This window comes from Fundulus heteroclitus, chromosome 18 (genome assembly GCF_011125445.2).
Source record: "Fundulus heteroclitus isolate FHET01 chromosome 18, MU-UCD_Fhet_4.1, whole genome shotgun sequence".
Lineage (NCBI taxonomy): Eukaryota > Metazoa > Chordata > Actinopteri > Cyprinodontiformes > Fundulidae > Fundulus > Fundulus heteroclitus.
Window position 1 is genome coordinate 132,462 of NC_046378.1, and position 21,043 is coordinate 153,504.

The following is a 21,043-nucleotide window of genomic DNA, read 5'->3' on the forward strand; positions in this document are numbered from 1 at the left end:
AACAGCTGCACACAGTCCATTCATGCTGCAGCTCAGAAAGCCATCGGGTTAGAAGAAAATGCTCAGCAAATGAGCTTCAATCCCACAACCTGAAGCCTGGCAGCCCCGAGGAAATCTGGGATTATGGGTTTGTTTGGCCAAGTGGACTAGCGATGAAGAGGCAGACCTCTCAGCCCAGCTCCTGCAAAAAGGCCTTTAGCGCTGTGAATAAAAATCCATAAGCTCTGGGCAGGGCCACTTAATCGAGTCCTGAGCCAGACGGCCCCTGTTGCTCACAGCTGTGTGTGTGTGTGTGTGTGTGTGTGTGTGTGTGTGTGTGTGTGTGTGTGTGTGTGTGTGTGTGTTGTGAAAGCAGAGGAGGGATGTGGTCCATGTACCGGCACCTGATTCCAGCTGAGTCCGTGTTCAGGGCACAGGCTGCTTTTCCTCGCCCTGAGTGCTGGCAAGGCAAAGTCCATTGGCAGAATATTGTGACTGGCACTTGAGTTGCTTATGTAAAGTGAGCTGCTGTTTGTACGCTGGCAAACAGCAGAAGCTGAAGGAATTTAGTTGTTTTTTCTACTGTAATACTCCAGCACCTGGTGGTATTGCAGACGGCCTTCCTGATGCCATGTCTGAGCCCCGCTCTGAAACAGACAAACCCTAAAAACGAAGCCCAGCTCCTCGCCAGGTTGTTGGCCCTGACCAAGAGCACTGCAGAAAACCAGCTCAGCAGTCTAATGATCCGTTCTTGTTGGAGCCGTTGGCCTGATGGCTTTGCAGAAAGAAGGTCCTGAGTTTGAATCCCAGTCGGGGCCTTCCTGCGTTGTTTGCGTTCCCTCAGTCCACGGTACCCATGCTGTCTTAACTGCTCTGTGTAAATCCAGGTGTGTGTGTGTGTGTGCTCCTTTATTTCCTGTGCAGTCCTTGGTTCCCTGCGTGGTGCGGGGGGCAGCCAGCTTGTGGCCCATTAATGGCAGAGGATATGCTCCGTGGCCCCTGCAGCCCTGCAGTGGTTAAACGGGTGCAGAGGAAGTTTTGACGACTGGTCAGGTGTTCATCAGAGCTTGTTTTTTGATAAAGGAGAGAGTAGGTCAGGGAATCTGGGATCTAAAGCTTTAAATATTCAAAGGAACGTGACTTCAGGAGGGTGTCAGGCTGTTATTAATAGTAGTACATTATTTAATCATTAAGGGGTCCATAGTTTAACTTAACTAAGCAGAATAAAAAGGCAAAAGTTTTAGTTTAGATTTGCAAAGGTGTAGTAAAGTCAAATGTGTTTCTTCTGCATCCAGAAGAAATGTGTCTCACACATGGATCAGAGTTACTGTAACTCAGTGATCATTTGGTGACGCATACAAAATAAAATATAGAAGGGGATGAACATTTGTTTAATTAGTCTGAAGGGTTGAAGCCTTTCTTAGTGTCACACTTGCACATCAAAGATCTTCCTACAGCCTCCCTGAAACTTACTAGACTTAATAGCAGATCAGCAGGCGTTCAGTGTTTTCTTTCATTTGTTAAAAAAAAGTATATAAAAAAATTCAGTTTTTTGGATTCTACTGTGTATTGTTAGAGTTTAATCAGCCAAACTTCCACAACACCCAAAAAGTCTCTAAACCTGCTTTTTGTGACTCCATTGCTGTCTTTAGTTCTGTGTTGCCTGCCTTTAGCTTTAGGGATTGAGGAATGATATCAAGCTTTTATCCTGATAAACGAGAGCAGGATGGCTGCAGGTCATACGTTGGGGTGTGCTGCTGTTCATGGATGGAAAGTAAACCCCTCCGTATGGATGTAGCAGCTGAGTCTCTCTTGGCTGGGCGGGCTGCTGCAGGGCTGGGGGTGGATGCATCCTACTCCCCCTGAAGGGCCGGCACAGCCTCGTCAGTTTAATGCAGCATCACTCCCATGCTGGATCCTCCGCCTGCCTCTAGGCCGACTTCACCAACCAGCAGGAACGTCTCCTGTTAACCTAGATTCTTCTGGAGACATGCCTCCAGTGGTGATCCTCCTGGTTAGACTGAAGCTGATTAGCCAGCTCTGGGTGTATGTGTGAAGAAGGGCTTTGCTGGGGCTCTCCTGGTGGCTGCAGCTCAGGCCTTTGGACTCTTTGAATTGACACCAGCTCCAGGAATCTCTATTTTTAAAGTTGCTCTAGGAACGCGCCTGGAAACGTTGGCTCTTATTTCAGGGGGTGCATGTCCCTCTCCTCTGACACGGCTTTCAGAGAAAGCAGCGCCTCGTCCTTCAGCTCTGGGGCTGGCCTTGGACCATGCTGACGCCTTCCAGGCATTACACAGCGATGCCAGCAGCGCACCGTGGAGGACCACCAGGCTTTTCTTTTGAGCACACATCCCTTGTATACATTATTTATGGCCATGGATCAGTTTAAAACATCGTAAGTTTTAAAAGCAAAAGACACCAATAAGGCTACTTGTACTACAGCTTTGACTGGAGTCTCTGTGATGAATGTTTGAGACTGAAGAAGGCGACTTGTGGTTTGGAGATGAAGTGCCTCAGATGAATGTTGTCACGCACACATGGGGAGGAAGATGCACTCTGAGCTGTTTTCTTCTCTTCTCTACAGAAAACGGACTGGGAGGTGGCCATCAAGAGCATTAATAAGAAGAACCTGTCCAAGTCCCAGATCCTCCTGGGAAAGGAAATCAAGATCCTGAAGGTGAGCACCATGACTAACTCCTTCATCCCCCTGAAAAAAGTAGCCGTTGTGCTGACATTTATTAGTCCAGTCTGCTGCTGACATCGTCTGCTCTCCCCCCAGGAACTGCAACATGAAAACATTGTGGCTCTTTATGACGTTCAGGTAGGTGTAAAATCTAATGAGGACGTGGAGGTGATGGGTGCGTCCAGACGTCTGTTTGGTTGAGCCCCGGTAACCATGGCGAGTTCTGCTTTCATGTTATCAGAGATGCAGCAGCCTGAGTTTTGTGGCTGACTTGCATTAGAGTTCACATAATGAGTTACTGTAGTAAAACTTCTTCTGATGAATCCTTTAAGAGCTCTAGTATAAGAAGAGATGAGGACAGCTTGCTGCCATGACTGGGCATTAGTTATGTTAGGAGCAGAGACAACGTCAGTCTGTGAGAGAAGAGCTGCTCTAAAACAGGAGATCGACTATTTTCCTGCTATTGATATTGAGTTAGAAATATTAGTATGGTGACACCCCTAATGGACACCTTGTCGAGCATCCTCCCTTACACGCACTACTAGTGTTATCCTGTCTGCTGTTTTACCAGACAGGGAGGTGACACCTAAATGATGGCTTTATCTAAATTAATTTTCTGCTGCTTTGTGGTTTTGGTCTAATGAAGGAAGTTAAAATATTATCGTATTGTAATTATGTGTTTTTTTTTTTTTTTTTTTATCCATCTTGCCCAAAAACAACCTCTGCCTTCAAAAGATGTAGTGAAAATGGTATCAAGTATTTCACTAATTATTGGTACAGAGTCTGACAGGACAAATATAAAATCTAGCTTTATTTCAATAAAACTATTTGGCTTTTTGAACTTTTAAAGTATTAAGGCAACATGTGCTTCATTCTAACCTGGCCAGCCAGGTTGATGTGTAGCACTCTGTTCTGCACATTATCAGTCTGGGACTGCGCCCATTGAATCCGTTTGGGGAACGGAGCAGAAAGCTTCAAACTGATTGGTTGAAGGGACGCCTAGTGCCCGCCTACCAAAGCTTGGTTTTAGTCAATCATGGTTGTTGTTTCCCATTGCAGCTGTGGCTTGTGTTTTAATTTGATACCAAGATGCTTCTTGCTCTACTACCAGAGAAAAGACGGTGGATTCTGCCAAACCAGATGTGAAGGCAGCAGCTAGCTACGCTGCCATGTTTGTTGGTTCTGCTGTGGGCTGGACCGCTCTGGCTTTGGTCGCGGCGGTATGTCCCGCCCTTAAACCTAAATACTGCATTGTGATTGGCCCGAACCATCTTTGGTTCAGAGACAAACGGTTGTGTGTATGACCACACAGATACAGCGAGAATCCATCTTGCAGGTGAGGTTAGCTTCAGTTGACCTAAGCTCAGTTTTACTTCAGGCAGTCTGTTGTTTAAAGCCTGTAGATTGTTAGATGTTCCTGTAGATTTGGGCTTTACTGAAAAGCAAAGTGTGAAAACAACCAGTGGACTTTGGTTCTAACACTGTGACTTGTTCATGTGACAAACATGGAGATGATTTAGTTTGATCTGAAAGTGTTTTGACCTCCTCTAAGCCTGTTTGGCTCTGACTGACTGTAGAGACAGATGTTGAAAGTAAGATGTGGGGTTGCTGGTAATTGTGATTTAACATTATCCATTAAGGATCATTGTCCTACTGAACTTTATACCCAGACTTATCGGAAAATAATGTTTGCTTTTTCCGCAAGTTTATATTATTATTTTTTTGTCTAGAAGTTCTGATGCTATAGTACTTAAGTCCTCAGATTGTGATGCACAGAGGTGGCTCAGACTGGACCGAGGCCCTTAAAACCACTGACTTATGTAGTTTAGCTCCCTGCTAAATATGGCATATGACCTGATTTATCTGGGCTATAACTACAAGGTTTAGTGGGATAAATGCAGTTTGTGCACTTGTTGCGGGTTGTTAACCCAGTGGTCTAGTTCCTACTAAGCAGCCATAGTGTGCATAAACGCCTTGCTGCCTCGCGTCACACAGATTAACACACATTAAAGCTGCAAGAAGACTGAGCTGGATGTGCAGCATAAAGGACGACTTCTCTGCAGGACTCCTCTCTGAGTTTCTCAGAGGGGAGGACTGATTTATCTAAAAACAGGCCGAATAAAGGACTTGTATCTGTTAAACACGGGAGAATTTTAATGGTCCTCATAAATCCCTGGTCTGGTGAACCGTGTGCTGTTTCTCAGGGTCTGATCCTGTTTTTGTGAACTGCATGTGTGCAGTAATGTTTGAAGACAGCCCGTCCTTTCTTAGAAGATCTTTCTGCTACCAGAAATATACCGGTGTCCAGAATGAGCATGTTCTGGGACCGGTTGCACAACTGCATTTGGAGGTGGGCAAATAATGTTATTGATTCTCTAATCTTTCTTTTACCAGAGATCTGCAGTAATTCTGTTCTGATTCACTGAGACCTGGACAATGCCTGTATTTGAAGTTTGTCACTTTACTCCTGCTTATTCTAACCGTCTTTAAAGCTGGCGTTTAGCTGAGAAGTTTGTTCCCACTGCTGCTTTACCGCAGCACCATGTAGACCGGCCACCGTCAAGTTGGTGTTGACACTGAAAACACGTCTCCGTACGTTTGAGTTCTCTGGGCCTGCGTGTTTTCATCGGGTCAGGAGAACAGACCTCAGCAATCCAGCACGCCCAGTCGGTGTTCTGTGTCAACTATTGAATGCTGTGATAAAAGACGCTGTGAGCTGAGCCAGGAGAGGTCTGCTTCTGGCCCGGCGACGTCTGAAGTTTGGCTGTTTGTCTGGATAGGGGCCCTGGCCTCCCATGTGAACAATGTCCTAACTGCACAAGACATTGCTGCTAGCCGGGGGGGGGGCGGGATTTGAGGAGGAAGGGGGGGGCGACTGTTTCTGGATCCGTTTAGTGGAACGGGGAGCCAGCTGGCTTTTCCTAGAAAGCCTGCCTCTGTGTACATTTCCTCAGCGGTCTGCTTGGCTGGGTGGAGCCGCCGCTGACCGGGGCATGAACACACGGCACCACCTGCGCTGTAGCATGTGCTTTCTGCGTCAGCGTGCTGGATCACCAGAGGAGCCCGGGTCAACACTCACATGACTCGTAACCAATGGCGTCTGGGGACCAGACCAGCCTGGGCCACGCATGATAAACCTCTACTGTGCTTTAAGCACAAGTGTTGCTGCCATGTGTCGTGTTTTCCTGCTCGTTCTGACGGTCTCCACTGTGCTGCAGCCGCTCACTAAGCACGTTAGCGTGACACTGATGGGGCCGTCGCACGCAAACATGTACTCAGACGCACATCCATCATCTCCTCGCGGCGGTTTTTCCTATTCCACTTACTGTTGCATAACCCTCAGCTCCTGGTGCTGGAATGTGACGCAATGACCCAGCAGCCAACAAAACACTGTTGCTCTCACTCTTGGCAGCCTCATATCTGTTTACGTATGTTTTTTTTTTACTTTTCTGCTTCCTTCGTCTGTCCAGCCTGTTGATTTTAGCTGCTTGTGAAACAGTTACATGACTGTGATTAGGTTCTGCTGACAGAGGAGGCTATTTATGTCATGGTTGTTTTGGAAGATTTAGCGCTGGAAAGGGCTGTTTCAGAGCCCTGCCCTCAGCTGGCAGCTCGCCATCTGTGGCCAAAAACCTCTGTATCCAAGTCTGTGCGTGAACCGAGGCTTCCAGAAAACACGGGCGGATGATTGTCACGGAGCAGCCGTTTGTTTTTTCCTAACGGTTAGCTGCTGCTTCCTGAAATGGTCCAAACAAAGGCTGCCCTACGCGCAGCAGCCTCCACCTGCCGTGTGTACAAAGAGCTCCAAGAGCAGAAGCTTCTCTCCCTCTCCTGCTGTTTGCTGGCCTCCATTTTCTCCAACGTTGCTTTGCAGAGGATCAGAGCGGTTATTTTCACTGCAAAAAGGAACTAAAAGTAAGACTTATTGAAATGAGTGCATTTTGCCTCGATTTGAGCAGGTAAATAAGACTATTTGCCAGTGGAATGAGATCTTTTCACTTAAAATAGAAACGCAGGAAAATGCAGGATATCTAATTATCTTATTTAAGGGTAAAAATAGTTATTCCATAGTCTTATTTACTATCTCAAATAAAAGAAATGCACTCATTTCAATAAACTTTTCTTACTTTTAGTTCTTTTTGCAGTGAATAAGATGACTAACCCTGGGATGTAGATCTGTGGGTTTTGTGACGGGTCAGTGTCTTTATCTGTGACCAATGTCCCATCCAGCGATAAGGTCTCTGCCAGCCCTCTTCTCTCTGAATTGTGCTGCACAATAAACCATTATTTTATGTCCTTTAGTGCACTTTGATGCTTACAGTAGCAGGGGTAAGCTGGAGTGCGCAGCTTAAATGGGGCACTCAGACCAACAGCACCCGTCATTGGGCCGTCTGTTTCCGTCAAGCTAATAGCGGCTAGCGTTAGCTTCCGACGTCCGAGGTTGATCACGTTTAGGTCGAAGCACAGCAGCTTTATCGACCTCTTCTATGTTGCTCTCAGACATGGAGGCACCGATTTATTTTTTTTTGAAAAGCCTGCTGTATGCTGTCTTTGGTATCGCTGTTAGTGGTGTCTAAAAGAACACATTTAAAGCAAACAATGGTTAGCCTGGCGGGGAGAAGCTGATGGCCCGCCAGGCTCATAATACAGTGAGGGTAAATGACTTTGAGCTAGTACTGTTTCACATGGTGAGGCCTGATCAAATCATTCTCATTCCACTTTTTAAGTCTTTTCTTTTAGAATGGGGGTTCGTCATGAAATTCTAGTGTATTTCTAAACTATAAACCAGATATTTCAGAAAACGACCTGCTCAGCGAGGCTTTTATTTGACTCTGACTCTGCATTGTTCACCGTTGTTGACATCTGTACTATGAGCGCAACAAGAAGTCCTCTCAATGGATGTTTAACTAGCGAGAAATAGGCGTTAAAGATCTGTGAGGACTAGTATAACGTGTCAGTATTGTGAGGTTCAGGTAGTTCCAGTGGTTGTTCTTGTTGCTGTGTGGTGCTGACGGCTACATCAGGACATTTTTACTTTCCTCGTACTGATTGTGTGTCTCCTCTCTTCCAGGAAACCCCCAACTCTGTTTTCCTGGTCATGGAGGTAAGTTTAGAAACTCTGGTCCAGATGTTTAATTTGTTGCAGCTTGTACACTTTGTTTTGTGGTGGGAATTTCTTTACGCTTCAGTTTACACGTCACGTACCACCAGAGCAGCTCTGTTGCACGTGAAACATACGATCTTTCACACAGGAAAGCCCTGGCTCACGCAAAATGTGACGGAAATAAAAAAATAAAAATAAAATGATGCTCAGGTAGAACATTACGCCTGCCTACACTTTTAAAAACCACAGAAGAGACAATGGGGGACAGCAGGGTAGTGTTTCTGGCTGCTGACTCTTCTGAACAGAACCACAGCTGGGCATGGATAGAGTTAGCTTAATTGGCTAGGTGGTTCTACACCATCCTCAACACCTGATGTCAGGATGAGATCACCAACACATTTCTCAGATTTTCTTAGATTGATGAAAGTAGGTTTAAAACGTATTCAAACTTGACAAAATGTATTTATTATTCTCCCAGGTTACTGCTGGGTCCGGGTTAAAGCACCGTTTATCTGCAGCCTGCAGAGCTCACTTCAGTTAGATTTTACTGCTACTTTACAGTCCAAAGGACGACTCTGTGCTTGAGGTGGAAATCAGCTCATAAATCTCCCAGAAAGCCAACAGGGGGGCTTCTCAGTAGTCCTTTATTCTCCCAGGTCACTGTTTTTAAACAACTCAGTATCTTATCAGCTGTTTCTTATGCTCCTCTTTTTAGAAGTGGAAGTGGTTGTCTGCACTGATAATTCTCCAGACATTCAGTGCATTTATTGACGAGCCTGTCGTTCAGGGTCAGGAGAACGCTTGCTGAGATGCACTAACTGGATGTTCTCCTGATAACAAAGTAGCCCTTGCAGTGGAACAGTGTTGGGTCTGAGTTCTACATGTTTCCTGATGTTGTCTGTCTTCTCACACAGTACTGCAACGGAGGTGATCTTGCTGACTATCTGCAAGGTAAGCCTCTCACTAATCTGTTTGACATCCACACACAGATTATCATGGATCAAAACAAAGTTCTTAGTGCTGCAGTGGAGGAAAAGCCCTGTGACTGCAGTAGGTTTCCCCAGCGTGGGCGTGGGAGATCTGTTGCATGGCTGCTGTGTAACTGAGCTGCTGTGAAGAACATATTATTTGTCTTTTTTCCAATGTAGAGTGGGTGGGTGTTTGAGGGGGCAGTAATTGTATCTTAGCACAACGAGGTCATTCTCTTTGCCGTCACAGAATGCAGTGTTTATGGCCTGGGATGATTAAAATCCCTGTGGGGGACAGCGTGCTATGAAGTTAAGTCAGATGCTATGTTCTGCAGCGTTAAAGTGGAGTTAAACACTGGCTGATTCAGTTCAGTCACTATAGGCTTCGTCGGTCAGAGCTAAACATGCTTTTGTCAAAGTATGACTCTCAAAACCTCTGGGGCCTAAAAGTAAACTAAATGTAGCTCTTAGTGACGTCATTTTAGGAAAAATTGACTTTTAGCGAGGCTAAGGCTGCGTCCCAAATGTTCTAATCATAGCTCCTGCTCTCAGCTTTTTCCTGCGGTCAACAGTAAGAACTGTTATTGGTAGGAAAGGAGCTTGGTACTGCTGAGCATCCTTTAACTCCAACGGCATTACGCAGCAGAAATACATGTGGATGATTCTAGTCAAATGTGGATCAGCCGTCCAAAACTGAACTACAAACTGTGTGCTGCACATTTCAGTTTGTCCTGACTGTTTATCACACAACCATTTCTAGTCACATCACACCTCAGTTCAATCTAGGAAAGCATCTTTTTAATCTTTTTGGTTGATGCAGCCTAACCAACAGTCCCATTGTGAACAAACCTTTGAGTAATCTTTTTATTTTGTGTATTGTTAAAGCTAAAGGGACTCTGAGAGAGGACACCCTGAGGGTTTTCCTCCAGCAGATTGCTGCTGCCATGCGCATTCTCCACAGCAAAGGAATCATCCACCGGGACCTGAAACCCCAGAACATCCTGCTGTCATATGCGGGCCGCAAGAAGTCCAACACAAGTGGCATCCGAATCAAAATAGGTAAAAGCAAACGTTTCTGCTTTTATCGATATTTAAAACAAAAAAAAAAAAGTTTATTCTTAAAATCTAAAATGTGTTTGGAAAACAAAGGTTCATAGTATATAGGATAACCTTTGTCTTCGCCGCTTTGTTCTGCTTTTGTCCTACAGCTGACTTTGGTTTTGCACGATACCTGCAGAGCAACATGATGGCAGCCACTCTCTGTGGCTCTCCAATGTACATGGTCAGTTGGCTGAAATGCTGCTTTTGGGCTGTATGAACCTGTTTAAAGTACTGCTTTGTCTTTTAAACAGTTCTCATGGAGGGGATAAACCGTGTCACCACCTTTGTTGGCAGCTTGCTCCATAACGCTCCCTGTTCTGACTCTTTGTTTTGTTTTTCTGTGTCAGGCCCCAGAGGTCATCATGTCCCAGAACTATGACGCCAAGGCAGACCTGTGGAGCATCGGAACGGTTATTTATCAGTGTCTGGTTGGCAAGCCACCCTTCCAGGTTAATAAAAGGCACAAAAACCTTACAAGTGGGTCTAGGGATGCATGCATCATTCCTTCATTTTATTTTTGTCATCTTTCTCAGGCTAACAGTCCCCAGGATTTGAGGATGTTTTATGAGAAGAACAAGAATCTGCAGCCCATGTGAGTCGCCTCCTTTGTGCCATCAACACCTCCTGGATATCATTGATTCTCTGCTTGGATCTGTTGTTTATAGGTCATAGGTTCCAGGTCAATTTCTAACCTCATTTTGCACCTACTGTCATTTCATCTCTTCCTGTATCCACTTCGTTCCTGTAAACAGACCCTTTTCTTCCCATTTCTCAACCGTGACACTTTATTTTTTGTTCATTACCAGTAAATGTTTTGATGAGAGAAATGATCATAAAATGCTGTATATTGTGTGTGAGATCATGTATTTGAAACTCGGTGTTACACTCTACTCTCGTTTACTCTGGTTCTGGTACCTGCTCAGACCACTTGGCTTTGATGAAATATGACAGATTATGAGCTCTTATCAAACCAACATAACTTGGTAAGTTCCTGCTGGTAGATATTTATTAAAAATGTCATACCAACAATTCCTTAAGTTGGACTATAGAAAAAGATAAGTAGAATCCAGAAGACTGCTATATGCAGCTCTAAAAATGAAAAGTGCTACATGGCATTTCATGTCTAATAGGCATGTGATGTGATGGTGTGACACCATGATATTCTGGGAGTGGTGGTTAGATCAGCACGCTTGTTCTGAGAAGGCTGCATGTACCCGCTTCAAGCCTCAGACTGCAACTATGGGTCCAGAAGACAACTTCTGTTGGGATGTACGGTTACAATGAGAAAAATGAGTTTGCATTTACATGCTGTACTGTACTTGTACACGTTCTCAGCCTCTGATACAGCTCCTGTTTGTTAAACTCAGTAGACATGGACCATAAAGCGGGTATTTCTGTTCACATTCTGCAGAATCCCGAGGGAGACGTCTCCTCAACTTGGTGACCTTTTGCTCGGCCTGCTGCAGAGGAATCAGAAAGACAGGATGGACTTTGGTGAGTGGTTTTTATATATTTATTTTATTTTTAGTTATTTTTTTCCCCCTCCTAGATCAGGAGGAAAAACCAGAGGGCCACATGTGGCCCCTTACCCTTACTACTATTGCTCTTCATAACTTTGAACAGAAATTATATGGAAATGAGCAGTGTTTTCTGATGTAGAGGTAATAAGAAAGGGTAAAGTTATTTATTTATTACCTTTTTCTTCGCACTATTCCTGTAAATTTTTACATAAGATGTGGATACAATTTCTACAACAAAAATCCAGTCATGGTAAAACAAGGTTCTTTATCTACCAACTATATTCTTCTCTATAAATATAAATGTATTTTTTTTTTTTTTTGCCTCGTACTACAAAATAAACTACTTTATTCCTCTTAAATTTTTTTGCTCAAAAGTGAAAAATTCAAATTTGATATTTTAACTTTTACAAAGAACACATTTTTTTTTTTTTTTTTTTTTTTTACATAATGTATATTTTTTGTTGTACAAGACATTTTTTCCCCATTGGTTTTATAAGTTATACTGCTGTCAACAATGTTTATCTATTAACATTAAGGTCGCTCGGCCTCCAGGCTCGTTGAAAGTCTCAATTCTGTCTGTAATTCTCTTCTCTGCAGACACTTTTTTCAACCATCCTTTCTTGGAGCCATCGTCCACAATTAAAAAATGTAAGTACAAAGGGGACCTTCTTGGGAAACTCCTGGACCTTAAGCTGTAAAATGTCTGGTAAGTACTAATTAATAAGCCCCATGTTTCCCTCAGCGTGTCCAGTGCCCGTCCCCAGTGTCCCCAACGCTGTGACAGAAGGTTCCTGTAGCTCCTCCCCGTCCATCCACTACAGCTCTCCTCCTGTGAGTTTGATGGTGCTCAACCATCCCTTCTCAATGAAGATTTGTTGTTAAATCCTAACTAAATTCATTTTAATAGTACTTCCAGGGTGCCGTCATCCTTTTCTACCTCATAGCATACACTAAAAAAAGCCCCTTTTTAAAGCTGGGAAATGAAAAAAAACTTTTGAGCCACAGCTCTTTTTCTTTTGCAAATGGAAATCAGTTATTATGGAACCTTTTTTCTTTTTTCTTTTTTTTCTTTTAATAAAAAAAAAAAGCTTGGCTTTTTGCACTGTTGCTCTTGTATGAGTGCAGTATGGTAACAGTTGATCAGTCCCCCAGTTTCAGTGTTCTCTTAACCTGCTGGGTTTTATTCCTAGGACTGAATTCGGTCACTGCAGCCTGGAAGCTTTAACTGCATCTTTGCAGGCCTAGAACAGTTTAATCCTCTCATTCCTCTGCTTATGGCTCCTCTCCATCTGAACAGTCTCTTCCGGACATGCAGACTCTAGCTGAGGACGGTCTGTCATCCCCTCCACTCGGTCCTCCCAACTTCCTGCAGCTGTCCAAAGAGTCTGCAGGAAGCACCAGCAGCAAGAACTCCTCCTGCGACACTGATGACTTTGTTCTGGTGCCTCACATCTCCACTGACAGCTGTAGGTGTCCCAGCGCGTACCGTTTCACTAATTTACATCAAAAACAGACCAAAAAACATTGTGTGCCAAATGTGAAGTTATTTAATGATTGAACATGTTTAGATACTTTGTAGCATCTCACGTGGCACTGATTTTACTAATGTAAAGCTAGTAGGCTAAATGTTAATTAAATATTTTTTTCCTGAGGGTATAGTTTTAATCCATTTTGTTAACACTTGTATAAAGTGGTAAAGTAATAGTTGTCACAGTATATGCATGTTATAACCTTGAACCAAACGGCTACATGTATACTAAGATGCAGCATCATATTTGTGGCTGATTTCTGAACTCTAGTTTTTTTATGCTCTGGCCTGCTCAGAATAATTTTAGTGAGGGAATGTAGCTCTTTACCTTCACTCTGTCATTTCTAAAAGGTTGCCAACATTCCCACATCCAGCATCTTCTGTGACGGGCGGAGGTTAACTGTACCTCGTCAGACATGTTTGCAGCCACTGGTAGAATAGCAACAGTACCGCTGTCAATGTCTTCCTGATATGGTGCAGCTGCAGATATTAACAGTAACCAACAGTTTCCTGACCTTCCTTTTTCCTTCATCATAATGTCCCCACCTTGCTTGGCTAGCGTTAGCGTTAGCCACTAAAATCTAGATCCAGTGTTTGCAGCAAGGCCGTGAACGTTCCTCCAAAGGTCAGAAATATCACCGACATGCGGGATGTAAAATATAACAGCCCACCAAATATTGCATCTTAGACTTTTGCCATTTCAACATTAAACACATTGTGCAGCTCTAGGAAAAAAGTTTCCTTTTACATGGCTGCTATATTTTCTGACTTCATCCACTCTTCACTCAGTAACAACTTCCACGGTTTTACCATGACCATGTGGGTTTGTTGCGTTCACTGATCAGAAAAAGATTAGACTTCTGAGGTTCCAGCCGCTCCTGTCATCAGCTAGGACTGACCAGGGGGAGAATCAGCAGACCCGTGTCACCTGAGGAGTTTTTGCCGTATCTCTTATCCTCAGACTTACTGACTGCATCTTTGTAGCAAATGTCGTATTGAGCCTGAGGTCATGCATCCAAAGCGTATGCCTGCTGAACCAGTTAATGCCGATGGGGTGAACCGTGACCTTGTTGCATTTAATGGGTCAAACAAGATGGAAGCCCAACCATGGTCATGGTCTGCAAACAGCGTAGAGCCTCAGTCAGGTAGTCAGCTGTTCTTAGCCCAACCAAAACCGTCTGACGCACCTGAAGTCGTTCTGCTCTGTTTATTGGATAAAGAGGATTTGGACTCATGTCAGACTCGGGCAATTAATTACTATGTTTAAATATTAACAGCTTGATTATAAAGTAAAATTACGAGATATAAAGCTTGTTTTAACTAAAAGCTTCTTTGCTCAGTCTAAACACGCTAACTCTGAGCTAAGCAGCCATGCTGAATGCTCATTCCCACTGGTGGAGTTGACCAGATGAATTGGTGAAGAAACACTGGATATTTAGCACGTGGTCCTTCAGTAACACAGTGTGGTCTCCAACACAGTGAAACTGATTGCATTAAAGAAAATCCTGTCTCCATGCAATGCAGAGCACATGGTGGCGTTTCACTGCAGGACTGTGATGCCTATAAAGACTCGTTTCCAGCCACACTTGTCATTGTGGCTAGTAAAATCAACCAGTGCATCCTAGCAGTCTGCAGACAATTAGCTGTGCTACAAGGCAGAGATGGAGCATGCTGCTGGGACAGTCTGGTGGCATTTAAACATCTGGTTTGTTTCCTACTCATAACCCTCTGGTTATACTCATAAAGCCTCCCACATACTGGGCCGTGTTGTGCTCATGCTGGGAGCTTGGTGGACTCCGCGCTGATTCTCTGGACCTTTTTACCCTTCATAGTCGAACGTACTGTTGCCTACATTTCTTGTGGCAAATTCCTACAATTCCCACACTTTCTGCCAGTGGGATGAAGAGGTGGAACAGAAGGTAAAATGTGATTAGCTAGCTGAGCACCTAGAACTCACCTGTCAGTGAGAACAGAGAGGGACTGAGACGCACGTCCTGGAGAACACCTGCTTTGAGCAGCTCAGTGGAGAAAACGGTTCAATGTGAAGACTTTTTCCTTCAGAAGTTTATAGTGACACTGTGTACGTAAAATTGAGCTTTGCGCGGACTCAGGACTCATCTCCACAGGTATGTGTGGGCCTTTAGGCTGCTTCCCTCATAATCATTGTTTTTGTTTGTTTTGTCGTCCTCCTCAGATGACCACCCAGTTGGAGCAGGCCGCCAGCCGTCCACTGACTTTCTTATGTGTGGAGGGTGAGTACAGGAGCGCTGGAATGCATTACACACGTCTGCTCTTCATTTGGGCTGCCCTTTTTAATCTAAATCTGATTTAAAAAAAATAAATAAATAAATAAATAAAAAAAAACACCCCCAAGGTTGTTAAATGTGAATCATCTTTCAAACACGTGTGCGCGTTTTTTTTCTCAAATGGATTGCTGCTGAGCGTCTGTCATTTTTTTCAGTTCACACATTTCCAGCCTTTAGCACCTTGTGTTACAGTCTTGGTCATATGCAGGCATTGAAAACTAGGTGACTCACTGGAAAGCAGATGGAGCTTTCTCAATGCATCTATTGTAGCCACCTGGGGAGAAAAGTCCCCACCCTGGAGCCACATGGGTGCGTTAAGATGGGTAGAGTGGCATTAAAGGAATCATGCTGCAGGATCTGCTATGCTGCCATCGGGACGATTCCTTTAGGTTTTCTGAGGTGTTTGATGGCATGCTGGTTTTAATGGGTTTTATTTTTTTAAATCTTGATCTTTTTGATTGGCTGTGAATGGAATGTATCTAAAACGTTCACTATGCAGCTGGCATTATTTTGTGACCTAGAAATTGGGGAAACTTTTATAATTTACAGTTGTTGAGCTGCCAGAGAACACAATAGGATGATGTGATGCTGCATATTTTCTTGTAATTTATTTAGATCAGTTTCATGGAGGCGTTTCTTGTTATTAATGCAATGGGTATGTGGCACAATGCGGCTAGATTTCATCGTGCGTTACGCTTTGAGTTCACACCCATGTAATGGTTTCCTTGTAGGATTTATCTGGGTCAGCCAGTCTTCCTTTTGTTTTTCTATGTCATTATAAGAAAATAGCAGCGTGTCATCGGTGTTGGGTGTCTCATGCATGCTGCTGGCGACTGCGTGTGTTCAGATCTGCATGATGAGTCAGTGGCAGATCAGACGGAGGCAAAAACAAGGCAGCGCTAAAAACGACACCAACAACAGGCGACATGGACAAGAATAGCTTGACACAAACACCAGACCGTTACCTACACAAGCAGTGACCGTCACCCTGCTCCAGCTGGGACTATTGTCTGATTAAGCTGCTTAAATATACCAGCTTTCCTTTGAAGGCTGGATCCAACTGCTAAACCCAAATAACTTCTTGTTTTAGCGTAAACCCAGACTGATTACATTACCTTTTAAAAGTATTTCAGATGGTTTCCAAAGTGTTGTGGGTTACCGCTCTACCAGCTTTGTACTTCTACAGATACAGTTTTAGCCTCTTCTCAGCGGACTCAGTCAGATTGGATGGAGAGCATCTGTGGTCATCAATTATCAGATCTTACTACAGATTCTTAGTTGGGTTTAGGTTTGGACTTTGACTAGGCCATTGTAACACATGAACGTGATTTGATCTGAATCATTGCTGTATTTCTGGTCACATGTCTGGGAGCTTTGTCCTGCTCTGTCCTTGCTGAAGAACAGCATCCTGACGCCATGATCCCACCACTATCATGTTTCATGATGAGGATGCTGTGTTCAGGATGGTATGCATGTCTTAGTTTCCTTCTGCACCGTGTTCTGCGTCTGGGCCAAAATATTCGATTTTGTCTCGTCTGACCAGAACACCTTCTTCAGCGTGTTCGCAGTGTCCCTACGTGACTAGTGGAAAACTTTAAACAGAATTTCTAATGGCTTGTTTTTGTTGCCTGTCTGCCATAGAGGCCAGATTTGTGGCGTACAGAGTTAACGCTGAGCTGCTGATCTGTGCAGCTCCTCCAAAGTTACCAGCGACCTCTTGGCTGCTTGTCTGATTGCTGCTGTGATTTTTTTTTTTTTATTATTATTTATTTATTTATTATTATGCAACCCGGACTGATGTGCTGTGCTGTTTTAATGTTTATTTACTAATGTATTATAGTGAAAATCGGAGTCCTTCACAACAGCTCTGGACTTTATTTAGTTATTAGGCATAGCACACTTTGCAGCCTTTTTTTTTTTAATTGCAAAAACAAAAGGCTGCCATTCCTTCCACTACATTCAGTCTGCTGTAATGAGGCAAAATGTGGAAAAGTGTGGTTAATATCAATACTTTTTACATTTCTCCTGTTGGTGTTGAGTTGCTTCAGTACTTGTGTGCCTTTGGCGCCCCCTCCCCCTCCAGCCATTATTATTTTTTTTTATTCCTCTCGCTGCCGCCTGCTTCCTGTATGTCAACAACTGTTACATAAATTGGTTAACCATTGACGCTGGGAGAAACTGTTCTGAAATAACAGAGTTGCCCCTTACAATTTATTGATGGCAATAACACTGAACTAATTTGTAGGATTTGTTTTATCTTCAGTGTACGCCGTGTCCTAAACAGATTGGCAGAAGATACGGGGAGGCAGAGTGGACTTCGCAGTATAGAGGGGGATTTTCAGAGAAATGAAGGCAAAGGGGAGGAGGGAAGGGAGACTTTTTGTTGGACTAGAGGGCCAATGAGGAGGATGCATGAGGGCTAACAGACATGACAAGTTTCTGTGTGTTTGAACCCATCGCTCCTCTGCTGGGATGCTTAGTGAAAAGGCAGATGTCAGGCAGCTTCACTTTCTCCCTTTTTCACTGTTGTATAACAGATTTACATGTTTCCTTTAAGAATGTAAAACCTTGCCTCTGCTGTAAGCCTTAGCTGGGATCAATAAAGCTGAGACATCTGCAGGTTTCATAATCATCTGATTGTTGGCAAAGTGTGGAGAAAGACGACACGTGGTGTAGGTCTGAGGTGTAAACATGTCAGAATGTCGCTGGTTGCTGCGTGGTTCTTTGTCTGGACTAGTCCTCCCCTCACATGTCTCCTCCCAGCGTTTACACAACACTGTTTTCCAAGCGCTACAGATCTCTCTCTCTCCCTTACATCCGTCCCCTATATTGTATAAGCAGACTAAGGCTGGCTGTTGGGTCCCTCGGTCACAGCTACAGGATCAGAACATCGTGTCTCCTTTGCAATAACAAAACAATGCAAATGAGCTGTGCCTTTATGCACTTCCCCTCCCTGTTTGATAACACTGTTCCCTGGTCCAATGCTGCCACAGCTCCAACTAGCCCCGCCTCCAGCAGCATGTGCTCTAAGCTCATTGGTAAATTTGTCATGTTTACATGGAAGTCCAGCCCTCCTTTTTTTCCCCCCCAGTATTTGGTCTGAACAGTTTTCTTCCAGGCAGCTCAAACAAAGAGCTGGAAGCAATAGAAGCAGCAGATCAGACCAACGTAGCAGTGTTTTGAGTTTTAGAGCAGCGTTTTTTGACAGGGTTTTGTTTCTATGGGTGTTAATCCTCCTGAGGAAGTTCTTCATCTAAGGAATCAACAGCCTAACGCTGGATGGCTCACCTCAGCTTTCCCTCCGTTCTCCACCCCCAGGCAGCCGCAGCCCGCGCAAGGACAGGCTATGGTGTCCCCGCGGGCAGAAACCACGCCTATTCCTGTTCCCACCCAGGTGCACAACTACCAGCGCATCAAGCAGAACCTTTCTAGCAGCCCCAGTTCTGCTCTCTGCAGCTCCCCCAGGTAAACTCTGCTCTCTCTGAAGAGGATGAAAACTCTCCTGAGTTAACGTCTGAATTTCCACATTATTGAATCGCTGCGGGACATCTGGGCAAGGTTCCGTTAGTTAGATTAACTTTGTCGTTGGTTAAATTAGCCAGACGTTCACACTAGATCATGAAAACAGTGACTGTTATTGCATCAGATCAGAGGTTGCACTGAGATGACATCAACTCAGTGCCTGCTTAGGTTTCTGGCTCTCCAACCGTGTGCTCGGTGGGTCTGTGGGTGGTTTTATGGGATTAAACGGCACATGGAAGAGAAGAAGGTATGAGGGTGGCATGTGACTTTTATAGAATATTCACTGTTTTACTGTCAACACTGAAGGGTTTGATGAGGGTACTGAAGGCAGAAACTGTTTTTAATAAGTTAATATGATCTTTTCTGTCAATTTGAAGATTGGAATGTCTTTGATTCTTGAAGGAGTAAACATTTTGTCTTTGTCATTATGCAACCATAATGACACTTTGAGACACCAGCTCAGAATTAACAAAAATCAAAGACATCCTTGGAAAAACAAAGAATGAGCATTCATAGAGTTGTGTCAAATGCTTCCCCTCAAATTTGGAATGCCAAAAAATTGTGTTTTTTTTTTTTTTTTTTTTTTTTTTTAATGTAGCAAATCCTGCATAATTACCCTGCATGTTTATATAAATGATGAAAGTAAATCTCCTGACTCTAAATCAAATCCATATGTATATGAAAGTATTCCTGAACTTTGATGCATTTTGTTAAAAACCTTTTCCCAGTTTATCCATTTTTTTCTTTCACATGTTCTCAAAGTTCCTAGTGTTTGTTACAGACACCGTGCTGATTTCAGGATTTGGAAAGTAATTGCTTCTCCAGATATCTTCTACATTAGATCTATTATAGAGCTGAGTAACATCAGTCCTTGTGATGTTTGAATCACAGGAAGAGATGCTGCTGGCAACTACACATGAATAGAAATATTTTTGAACAATGAAGGAAAAGCATTAAGTTAACGTGCTGTGAATGTTCACTTATTTTTGGGATGTTTGGGTTTGCCAGGTCTGGAACAGTAAGGCGCTCCAACACAAGTCCTATGGGCTTCCCAAAGGTGGGCTCAGGGTCTCCCAGCTCAGCAGATGGCACTCAGACAGCGGGCCGGCGCCTCTCTACAGGCAGCTCTCGGCCCTATTCCCCCTCACCTCTTGGTAAGACACGCTTCCAGTCAAATCAGCAATGTGCAGCTTAAAGACAGCCACACATGAAGTAGAGACTTTCTGTTGCTGTTTTTCTTTGCAGTGGGTACCATCCCTGAGCAGCTCGGTCACTGCTGCTGCCACATGCAGAACCAGGAGCCTCGCATCCGCAGCTCTTCAGGAGGTCAGTCTGTGCCTCCCTGCACTTCCTGTACTCTATAACAATCCACATCTTTAGAAACAGGCAGTGATCAAACACAAACTTTAAACCTTCCAGTAATCCTATAAAGAATATAAAATCATTCAGCTGGGTAGTATTAGCCCTGTCAGTTCCCAGTGGGTGGGTCACTATCGGTAAGGACATGTTAAAGGTCTCAGGCTAGACCCGGCTCACCACTAATATACAGTTTCTATCCCATCTTTGTTGTCATGGTTGCATGTTTTTCATCAGTGTGTCTCCAGTGTTCTTTCTAAAATGATGCTTAAGTCAGACAAACCTTGTACTTTGTCCCTGTTTGGAGAGTCACGACCAACCAACCAACAGACAGCAATTAGTCACACTGTTTCTATCCAATCAGCAGCGGGAACACAGACTAGGAGTGTCACCACAAGGATGACTTCCAGTTGTCTTTTTGTTTTGGTCTAAAGGCAAATTTAGCTTGGAGCTGACAAAAGCCTGAGTCATGTAATTTACTTTAATGTTCTGCCAATGAGAAACAAAAAGATTTTGGTTTATTGTGTACGGGTTTGGTCACACCTGAGGTGTTCAGCCTATTTAAAGCCAGCTGCGGATTGTTTTCACCCCTTGGTGTTGTTTCTTTTACACGTGAACACAGCGGTCACACTAGGGTGTTGACCAAAACAGTCCTACTGAGACTGTTTGGAGGAGGTGGTCTCAGTACCTTTCTATATGAATGTGATCTGAAGTCAGGCTGACACAGTTACCAGGTACACGCTGCAGGCGTGAGCCAAACACCTTCTCATAACCAGGTTTGTGTTGCATTGTGGGATATGCTGCCCATTAAACAGACTAATAAACCATTTCGCCGTGTGTTTCGTAGCATAAAGCCCCATGCGACTTTAAAGACGTCTTTTTAAAAATCCTTCTGCATACTGCTCCTATAACTTTGCCTGAACTGGTACCCAGAAATGCACTAAAGATGATGAAATTCTCTGCCGTCTTCTAT

At 43.9% G+C, this 21,043-nt stretch overlaps 1 protein-coding gene across 1 annotated transcript in view; it reads left to right on the plus strand.

Annotated features, from left to right (window-relative positions):
- Positions 1-21,043, plus strand: part of ulk2 (unc-51 like autophagy activating kinase 2) — a 30,026-nt gene that overhangs the window by 1,478 nt on the left and 7,505 nt on the right. Inside the window, exons 2-17 of the mRNA XM_012878710.3 lie at positions 2,567-2,659; positions 2,762-2,803; positions 7,737-7,769; positions 8,684-8,720; positions 9,623-9,796; positions 9,946-10,019; positions 10,186-10,287; positions 10,372-10,430; positions 11,250-11,332; positions 11,956-12,006; positions 12,101-12,189; positions 12,656-12,824; positions 15,081-15,138; positions 18,511-18,657; positions 19,723-19,868; positions 19,960-20,040. Coding sequence (XP_012734164.2) covers positions 2,567-2,659; positions 2,762-2,803; positions 7,737-7,769; positions 8,684-8,720; positions 9,623-9,796; positions 9,946-10,019; positions 10,186-10,287; positions 10,372-10,430; positions 11,250-11,332; positions 11,956-12,006; positions 12,101-12,189; positions 12,656-12,824; positions 15,081-15,138; positions 18,511-18,657; positions 19,723-19,868; positions 19,960-20,040 — 1,438 coding nt within the window. The remainder of the gene's footprint in view (positions 1-2,566; positions 2,660-2,761; positions 2,804-7,736; positions 7,770-8,683; positions 8,721-9,622; positions 9,797-9,945; positions 10,020-10,185; positions 10,288-10,371; positions 10,431-11,249; positions 11,333-11,955; positions 12,007-12,100; positions 12,190-12,655; positions 12,825-15,080; positions 15,139-18,510; positions 18,658-19,722; positions 19,869-19,959; positions 20,041-21,043) is intronic.